The 10,890-nt window shown below is 34.6% G+C and overlaps 1 protein-coding gene across 1 annotated transcript in view; it reads right to left on the bottom strand.

The window, feature by feature from the left end:
- The window catches only part of LOC111050075, an 83,933-nt gene extending 73,214 nt beyond the window's left edge, over positions 1-10,719 (bottom strand). Inside the window, exons 1-2 of the mRNA XM_039431365.1 lie at positions 10,584-10,719; positions 3,705-4,935 (exon numbers count right to left, since the gene is read on the bottom strand). Of these exons, the coding sequence (XP_039287299.1) occupies positions 3,705-3,940 (236 nt within the window). The 5' untranslated portion in view covers positions 3,941-4,935; positions 10,584-10,719. The remainder of the gene's footprint in view (positions 1-3,704; positions 4,936-10,583) is intronic.
- Positions 10,720-10,890: the final 171 nt, after the last annotated feature.

A 10,890-nucleotide genomic window follows, 5' to 3' on the forward strand; every position in this document is an offset into this window, starting at 1 on the left:
AAAATAGTTCTGGAGTTTGGAATGCTTCAACATGTATGACAGTTGCAATAGTGTCTTGCTTGGTAAGCCCAACGTTTTTATTGTAATAAGTTTGCATAGTATTAGAAGAGATAATATGAAGAATTATTGTTGAAATTAGGCTTTATTAGATTATACGTAGGCCGGTTTCGCAGAAATTTCCTGAAAATTCATATTATATCTAGGAAAATGGGAAGTTCTGTAATCTATAATCGATAATATTATATAGTGATGTGGATCGGGAATATTCCCAGTGGGAAGGAACTTATGTTTTGGCAATATTTCCGAGGCCAAGAAATTTTGGGAATTTAAGGGAATTATGGAAACTTAAGGAAATTTATAAAATTCTTCTAAAAATGATTGAAATTGATCAATCCCACTCATATTTTGCATCAATAAATCATCAATCTATTTCATATTGATCAAGCTCAGCCACATTTTACATTGATATAATCAATGAATCATCATTCTTTGAGCCTGTTTTTGCTCACTCACTCACTGTCTTTTAAATACTCGTATAGTCCAGTCAATGAAAGATTATAGAGGGAAAATTTTGGAACAAAATTTTTGATCCCGTAGCTCTTTTAAGGGTAGTAAGGGGTTAAAAATATCAAAAGTCCTCACTCCCACCCCCAGTGCTAAGGTGGTGGGGGTGGTTTGAAAGTGCCATATTTTGTTTTTTGCATATATCTCGAACAATATACGCCTTTCGGAAATTTTTGTCGAACACAATCATAATATTAAAGCTCACAAATTATCCTACAAGTTTCATTTCCAACATTTTTCCATATCTCTCATAGTTTTCTAGGTATGAGCTCTCTAAGGTTGATACCTTTTAGAAAACCCCTTCCGGCTCCGATTTTTTCATCTTTTTGCCTTATAACTTTTTAACGATTCATTGAAAAAATCCGTGCTAATCACGGGCTCATAGAGCATTATATTCCCTTCAATTTCATCTATGGTCTCATTATTTTACGCATCTCCCAACGATTGTTGCAGCCGTTATAGTGTTGAGTGTGAAATCTTCAGTTTAACAACAATAGATCAATTGTCAGGGAAATTGGGAGGGAACGTTTGGAACACAATATTTAACTTGGCAACTTTGTTTGAACTAGTTAGAAGGTGAACATATCAAAAGTCCTCATCCCTACTCCTTGAGCTTAAGGGATGAGGGTAGCTTAAAAGTTGCATTTTTTCATTTCTGGCTGACACGCATGTAACTGGGGAACAATGCATTTCAGCGACATGGCTGAGTAAAAATGAAGCAAGATAAATTTCCTACAAATTATTGACGGTGGAGTTTTGTGATATCTTCTTTAGTTTTTGAGATATTCACTTTTAAAATATTGTAAAATCTTTGAAAAAACAGTTATTCTTCCAATTTTTTGCACTTTCAAGGCTTATTACTCAACAACAATGCATCGAAAAAATGTAATTTTTTACACAGGGGGTAGGAGTAAGGAATTTTAATATGATTACTCCCTTACTATCCTTAAAAGAAGAGCTACGGGGTCAAAAAATGTGTTCCAAATTTTCCCTCTGTAATCTTTCATTGACTGGACTGTGAGAGTATTTAAAATACAGTGAGTTGTAGAACATTCAATTCTCTTCAACTCAATGTATTATTTCATCATTTTATGCTTTCCATCAATTTTTATAGCAGTTTTAGTGTTGAGTGTGGTAGGAGTGAGGACTTTTTATATGCTTACCCCCTCCCCACTATCCTTAAAAGGAATGCGAGGTAAAAAATTGGGTTCCAAACTTTTCCCTATATATCTTTTTGAGCATTCGTTGCCTGGACTAGTATCTTATTACAAGTAAAGTGAGCCTCAATGACTCTTGAAAGGTTCTGAGCTGTGAAATTATCTTATTTTTAATATTGAATTAAACTCGAGTTGTTTTAGTTTAGCCTATTTTGCTGTATTTTATAATTTCTAATTTTTGGATTTATATTCGACTCTAATCTTTATTTAGGGGGTCAATTATTTTTGTGCGGATAAATTGAATAAAATCATGCAATGAAAGTTAAATTACACTCAATACTTTGTTGGCTTTGTTTACCTGATTTACAGGCATTTATTAGTAAGTGAAAAAATCTTATTCAACTTGTAAGATATGAAAGTAGCATGATAATAGTGGTGCAATTGAATGATTTATTGAGTGCTCATTTTTCCTTTCAGTCTATGAACTTCAAATTACTGTTTTCTTTGAACTTACTACAATTTATAAGTTATTCATCCTTAGGCTATATTCTTACATAAATCTGTTGTATAACAGGTGATTGAGACCATGTGTAACAAAAAACGTCTTTTTCGGTCATTTTTTATGAAAGAAATCATAAATTTCCTTAAGTTCCCATAAATTCCCGGGAATTTATGATTTTTGGGAATATTTCCTTTAAATCCCCTGGGAATATTTCCTCGATATTAAATTCCCGGGAATTTTACATCACTAATATTATATAAAGAAGAGAACTGAGTAATAATTATGATAGGCCAAGAACTGTAGGAAAATATGTAAGTCATCAGGAGAAGAGATTTCATTTTCAAATGATTTGTTCAAACCTCTACCTTAGGCCTTAACAGATCTGTGGTAAGCAGTATTTTGTGTATTCGATTCAGATTTGGGATGATAGTAAGCTTATGGACAATCAAGGGCGAAAGTGACTGTGATAACTGAGATGAAGAAATCAGTGTGAAAATGGTAATGACAGTGATGAGGAATTATCATGTCTATTTTTTAAATAACCATACATTCTTCATTGAATGTAGACCTAAATGAATGAATCTTTAACAACAGAGAATCAGTAGATCTTCATCAGCAGCAAATCAGCTAATCTTCACCAAAAGAGAATCAATAGTTTTTTATAAAAAAATTCTCCAAAGATTTCAGTACCCTAGTTGTTCATAATCATTGAAAAAGTACTTCCAAAAGAACATGATTTTAGTGTAGTTGTTTCATGCTTTTTTTCTAAAAGAAAATAAAACACTATTTTTGTAACTTGAAAGTATCATTTATTCACATACTTGTTTAGTGACTATCGTTTCGCAATGATATGTTAGCATCCTCAGAATACCGAGTCTGAATCTGAAGATACCAACACACAACATGGCGGAGCAATCGTCAACTCATGGAGGTTATATTTTTACTGTTCCGGTGAATTTCACTATCACTGGTGTGAGGGAAAGCTTCAATGTTTCAACCACTCGTTAGTAGACTAGAGACTATCGTTTCGCCATGATGTGCAGGCATCTCATCTTTCAATAAGAAAATGTAGATGTCAACACACAACACAAAGAAACGATCGTCACTACTTACCAAACAGTCTGAATGTTTCACCCACTTGTAGTAGTGACTATCGTTTCGTCATGTTATGTTGGCATTGTCCTTACTAACAAGTTGTTGAAACATTCATACTCACTGGTTATTAGTGACGATCGTTTCGCCATATTATGTGTTGGCACCTTCAGATCAGACTTGGTATTCTCGATGCCTCTGCTAGACACTCGACGAGAGTTTCGCAGAGTCACTCGCCGAAAGTCCTAATCTCCGATTAGGTGCCAGCAGAAAATGGTGAAACAATCGTCACTACTAACCAGTGAGTAGGAATATCTTTGTTCTTCCAAGTTACAAAAATAGTGCAGATGATCTTGACCCAAGAGTGAATTGAATGTTGATCAACTTACCGACTGCGGAACAGCTCTCTGGACTGACGCGTGCGCAGAAACGAGTTGCGCTGGTGTCCGAGGGACGACGCCAAAGTGACACCACCGACCACCACCGACGAATGGTAACCTCCCCCTCCGCCCGACCTGCCTACCCCGCGAACGTCATCAAGGTGCGACGGCGACAAGTGGTTGTTGTTGTTCTTATTGTTTCTGGTCGTTGTTGTTGGGAACGCGCGTTGTGCACTGCTGCTCATTTCATGCGCGCGCACAATGTGACTCAGTACCGCGCATGCGCCAATTGATAAGGGTGGAACGAATACTAAACAACCAAACTAAAACTATCGTGTATGTCCGTACAAAAGTCGCCACAAAAACCAACTAATATTTACGAGTAAACAACAGTGGAACGGTCTTATTTCTTTCAAAATAAATTAACGTAGAAGATATGGCAAGAAAATGTCAAGTGAAATAGTGGGATATTTTTGTAATTGTAATGAGTTGTCAAAGTCTTTTATGATCCCAAGTAGAGGAGTTAGATCTATTCGTGGGGGAAAACTGAAAAACTTTATTGTTGTTGACGAAGTAAACAAATTTTTCAAAACTAGAATCGTTTTTCCAATCAAAACTATATTGTCGAAGCAGTTGATAATGGGAAGGCGAGTCTCAAGTCTGCAATAGACAAGAAGTTGTTGACGAGTACAAGTGGAGAGTCTTAAGTGAAACTATGGAATTCTTTCAAAACGAATTAGCGAAGTAACAGCAGAAGTATTTCGAGTCCTTTCAAAATAAATAACTAATTATCGTAGGAGTGGGCGTGAAATTTTTCTAAATTAATAAATTAGTGTAATAACAGTAGTAAATTGACTAGTATTGGCGGTGTGTTAGGACTGTGAAGAACTACTTTTCTACAATATTTACAGCAAACTAGGAGTCGAAATTAATAAATGATTACCAACTACCAACACATACAGGCATAGCTGACTTGATAGCTGGCTGGTATCGAATGTATTAGCAGACATAATTGTTTTTGTTTTCGATTATAAATCAAATAAATATCAACTGAAATTGTGTCGTCGTGTGCCTAAGTTGGTAGAAATTTAAGGAAAAGCGTTCAATTACATTATAGGGTTTTACGTTTTCTTAGATTTTGGTAGGTTGTTAGTTTTTCCAGATTCTGTTCTGATCACAAATGAAAATCGATGTCTGGAACGATCAGTGTTGATTGATTACTGCAGCATTCAGGCATTTTCTGTAAAAAAAATTAAGAATGGTTAATCAAAATGAAACATAATAGTTGCATACTTATTATAGAAATGCAAGAACAATTTCAAATTAACTGTGAAGTAAATGGAAAAATAAAGAATGAAGAAGGCTTTTGAGGAGCTTTGTGAATAAACTAATTTGATATAATAAATATTAAACATTTTAAAGAAACTATGAACATTTTAACCAAACCAAAATAGCATATACCTCAGTCTCTCTGGTGGTCAATAGTTCTTTAATTCACCCCCTGCTCATATTGTATGTTGAGAAATTTCAAGACAAGTTTTAATAAAATGAATATAATTCGTAGCCTAATTGAACATTTTTATTCCAATTTTCTCATTAGCCTATATTAAGTAATTTTAATTGAATCTTTTGACTAAATTAAAATACTGTACTGTATTTCATTAAACACCTAAGTATGAAATCAACTATAATAAAAATTTAATTAAATAATGACAAGGAAAGCAAACTTTATATCTAAAACTAAATTGATGAAAGCAAACTTTATATCTAAAACTAAATTGATGAAAGCAAACTTTATATCTAAAACTAAATTGATGAAAAAAAACTACAACCAAATTAATGTTGCCTACAATAAGAAATTGAATAAAACTGAAGCTAAATTTTTTTGCCTTCAATCAATTCAATTCAAAATATGGAAGTGGAGTGAAACTATACATGAAAGTAAGTTTCTGTAGCTATGAATAAAGGTACTGAAGTTATGAATCATTTTTTTCAAGAAAGGAGGAAAAGTAATTTGATATCAAGATAATGAAGAATCAAACAAGGATAAATGATGGATTGATCAAAACTGATATCAACAATAGGGAAATCTTGAATCTAGTGCAAGTGTGGTATCATTTCCATCAAGATGCATTATTGAAAAGGGATCAGTTTTTGTCATAATCTAAACTAATTCTGATGAACAAATTACAGAAGTCATCTTTATTGTAAAAAACTACAATGACATTTTTCATTTTATTAAATAGAATGCAGTAAATCAATCGACAAAAATGATAATCTATTCAAACTGCCGTTGAATCCATTGAGTTTGGCACTGAATTAGAATCAGTCCACTGTTCAATGAAACTCTGATTAAAGTAGTTTTCATTGGAGCAGCTCAGACTATCGATTTTACCAGTTGAGGATGTAAGGAAATACTTCAAGGAAGAGAGCAAGACACAGTAAAACCTTTCAGACAAGAAATTGCTTTCAATTGAGAAACAGCAAACACTGGCAAGTTAGATCCTATTTCCAAGCACAGTGCATTTCCTCTTCGCAAGGAGAGTAAGTTTCTTGTCGGCATACAATTGCTGAGATTCAATGTAATTAGATCAATTCGATGGAAAAAGATCACGAAGAAACTCGTAAATGAGTGAAACCTTACTAGTAAGAAACTCCCTTAGTACTCCTTATTAGTACGAAGACAAAACAGACAATGATGAAACACATCTCTATAACGTATAAATGAGCGAAAACCTCGATTATCATAATAATTATGTTGCCAGGGCAATATGAAATCTCAATATAGGTATAAGGCTGGGCACACACCGATTAGTCAAGACAAGACTAGTCACGTTTAGTCACAATACTTCACATAGTTGCTTATGCAGTCATGTCTAATTGCAATGACTAATTAGTGTGAGTTGCGTCATAAGCAACAATGTGAAGTATTGTGACTAAACGTGACTAGTCTTGTCTTGACTTATGGGTGTCTACCCAGCCTTACGTTTTATAGAAATAATCCTAGAGCACAAGAGTAGTATACTTGGGTCAACTCACTAGTTTACTCCCTGCGTAATCCGAGGGATTCAAACCCGTGACCAGGCATAGCATAGCAGGCTGAAGTGGCAAGCACTACCAGTACACCACGTCGGCCGGCATATTTGGTTGCATTCAATTTCTTCATGGGGTTTTTAGAATAGCTGGGTTTTGTTGATTGACCACATTCCACATCTCACTATAAGAACAATATTAGCGACGCCATTGCCAACATTCTGCCAACGATCTACTTTTAGGTTTAAGTAAGAAGACCTGTACGACTTTTCCAAGTTATTTTTTTTTTTAAATATCATGTAGCTAGGCTACACAAATTTTTATGTGTAATATTTTAGCTTAGCTCAATGTTACATTGACGTTGTCGATACTTGTATTTGTTAATGACAATAAACATATTTGATTTGTTCCGTTAACATGTTGTAAAGAGTGGAGAAAACCATGAACATTCTACTCAATCTGCGGGTTTCCAACGCAGGTCGCCATTCAACAGACGGCATTTTCAAGACTAAAAGAAAGAAAGGAAATGGTATATAGTATTCGAAATAATCAATAGAGAGAAATTATCACCGGTCCAACTTGTGCTTTAATGTAATAGTGTTAACAAAATATAAGCCGTAGGTCAAAAATGATATTTCTCCCATAAACATCAATATAATGATAGTAACATGTTCACAAACCAGATCAGCCAATACGACAGGAGAAATTATGTGATGAGAAAAAAATCAGGTGGAGGTGGAGCACCTAGTTCACACGGCATGTTTTAGGTATCATCTACCGCTCATTTTTCTACAATGTCAAGAGGAACCGACTGTGGAGTGAGCCATCTATTCATACAAGTGTATTATCAGTGTGTGACCTCACATGGCAGCTTCACATTGAATAACTCAGAAAGAAATTATCATCGGCAGTATATGTGATTAGGAGAAAAGTGTATGTGACTCATATATCGGGAGAAAAGGCAGCTCTCACTGCATACCACTCTGTTCGCTTCCCACTTGAGATATGGAATTGTGGCCTGGGGATCAGCCTCGCAAGTGTACCTCAACAGGATACTGGTGATTCAGAAGAAGGCACCAAGAACCATCCTGGGGGGTTGGCATGATGGAGCATTGCAAGCCACTCTTCCAGAGATACAAGCTGCTTACAGTGACCTCGCTTTACAACCTGGAGACAACCACTTTGGCAAACAGAACATGCCCTGCACTCAGAAGAGACAAGCATCAACATAACACAAGAAACAATAAGGACATGGATCTACCACTGCACCGCCTAAAAAAATTCAAAGATTCCCCAGCCTTTGCAGGAGCCTTCTTCTTCAATTTGCTGCCGGCAGACCTGAAGGACATCTTCTTCTTCTTCTTAGGGTGCCTATCCGGTTCGGATGTTGGCGACCATCAGTGCAATTTTGACCCTGTTGGTTTCGATGCGAAAAAGCTCTGCGGATGATTTGTCATACCACTGCCTCAGGTTTGCCAGCCATGATGTTCTTCTTCTTCCTCGGCCTCGCTTGCTGTTAATTTTGCTTGGAGCAGTTAATTTGTTGCAGCAGTGCGTATCTCTTCTCATTCCGCATAATGTAACCCAAGTACTGTAACTTGCGACTTTTTACGGTGTTCATGATTTCCGTCTTCTTATTCATGCGACGCAGGACCTCTACATTAGTGACCGTTCCTTCCAAGAGATCCGCAACATTCTCCTGTCCTGAAGGACATAGAGAACAATAGAATCTTCGCTGCCGTACTGAAGAGATATTTGGCAGTACGACCATACTATATGCTGAAGGGATTCATTGGAGACAATACATTTCAACACCTACCTGGAAGAGCAGCTGATACCATATGACCCCCTCAAAGATGAGGGAAAAATTACGATTCCCCGGTCTCTGACTGCGGAGAAGACTGAACAAGTAACAAGTCCTGAATAGAAAACTCCTTTGTATGCTGCGATTTTTCTTCTCACCTTTTCAGTATTATATACCTACTCAGATCCCTGACTGAGATCTCAAATCCCTGACTGAGATCTCAAATCCCTGACATGTCATAATTATATTAACAAGCGGTGCTTGGTTATGTAGTGCTTTTTGACGAAATAAAACTAAGCTGAACGCGCAAAGATGTACCTGGATTGGCGCAGAAAAAATTAAACCAGAGGTGTACAAGTGAGTATCTTGAAAAAAAACTTGAAAACTCCCAGAAAAATATCTATTGAAATGACAAAGAGTCCTAAACAAAGCCCCCAGGAAAACTACCAAACCCAAAAATGTATTTCATCTAGAAAAGTAGAGATGTTCTTGTTAGCTGGAGTGGTCTTGTCATCGGGTGTCGTGAAGGATTGGAATTTAATTTCTTCAACCTTCTTCATCCTGGGATCAATTACGATAGAAATGCACTAAGAATAGAAACTATTCTTAGAACCTCAAGAATTTAAATATTACCGACACTCGAAATCTTTTACACTTTATGAAAAACTTGCTTATTGTAACGCTTTTCGAAAAAAAAACATTTTTTTTCAAACTGACTTAATTTACTGCATTTTGATCACTCATCGGATGGATTCTAATTGGATGAGTTCCTATAGATTATAAGTAGGCTACCGTACTTATGGTACTCGTATAGTTTCAAGGTTTCAAGCACAAATATAATTTAATATTAGTTATACAGAAATAACTCATTTTTCAATTAAATATTAATTTTGGAAATAAACCCCGGTCAAGTCAAAATAAGCCGATAGTTTTTAATTAAGATTACTCAGTTTCATGTTGCTGGACAATAACTTATTCCAGCCATAACTAAGAGCTTGCATATTGTGATGAAAGCAATAAAGTATTATGTTAGTAACATTTATAATACTACCAATTTAATCAGAAAACTGTATTGCAAAAAGACGAAGTTTGTAAAATAAATCAGCATAAAATTATAAAGAAAACCTATTAGAGAATAACTTGTGCATATAAAAATAAAATCATTTTAAAAATTAATTTCAACTCAATGTTTTTTGTCTGAATTTATATATTACCTTTTGACTAACAAATCTTAACATTAGGCCTATTATTTTTTAATCAATTAATATTACTTGATCATTATTAAAATCTAATAATAAATGTTGATATTTTTATAGAGATAACCATGAAACGGATGATAAAAGTGTAAACGTAGACAAATTGTTTAATAAATAGGACGTAAGTTAAGTGCAAAATTTGAACATGCTTGAACAAGAGAATCAAACTATCCTTTAACAAATTTTTTGGGTCAAAAATTTAGAAATAACAAATTTTTCTTGTTAATCATTTTCATTCATATAGCAGCCAGATGTTTTTACAAAAGCTTATTAATAAACACTAACCTACCGTCACACCTCTTATGTTAATCATTCAACAAAAGGATAACTAGAGCTGTACATTTTAATAATTAAACTGAAGCTCTTTGATTACCAAAGTAAAATTTCAGAGTTGAAACCGCAGTATCTTTAAGTATCTGACAAACCACAATCATTTTACACTCGGGCTGGTATCGAATTCAAGGTCAATAATGCTGATACTATACCAGCATTTGAAAAGTAAAGGTGATATCACTGAATCATTGTTTCTATGCAGTTGACAAAAACTTGAAACAAAAGTAAATACTATAAGAAATAAGTAAAAACGCATATAATTTGAGAATTAATCATCCCCTCCTACGAGAAATTCTATCCACCCTGTTAGCACTATGTTGATTTACGATCAAAGAACTGCAATTACACCATTGCGTACGATGAGACATCATTGGATGGAACTGCAACTAGCTTTATGATATTAATTTCTAGAAATTATGATTCATATATGTGCAATTAATATTTAAAATTCGAAATATTTACCTTTATTTTACAGACGAATAAAATTCACAAACAACACTTCTCCGACGACGACACTAAATAGATCCTCCACCACTCTACTCTTCAATGCCTTCTCAATTATATTTTTGAGTGACACTACATTTATTTATATTTTAACCAAAATTGATAAATTATGCCTCAATAATAGAAGTGAATGTAAGTTAGGAAACCAAATTCTACAATATGAATTTAGATTGTAAACTATTTGTCATCTAGTACATAAATGTCAAGGTTTAACAAATAATATTCATTTCATGCTTGCACACTCAACCAATGTTAGTACTCTAGT

This window comes from Nilaparvata lugens, chromosome 6 (genome assembly GCF_014356525.2).
Source record: "Nilaparvata lugens isolate BPH chromosome 6, ASM1435652v1, whole genome shotgun sequence".
Classification (NCBI taxonomy): Eukaryota; Metazoa; Arthropoda; class Insecta; order Hemiptera; family Delphacidae; genus Nilaparvata; species Nilaparvata lugens.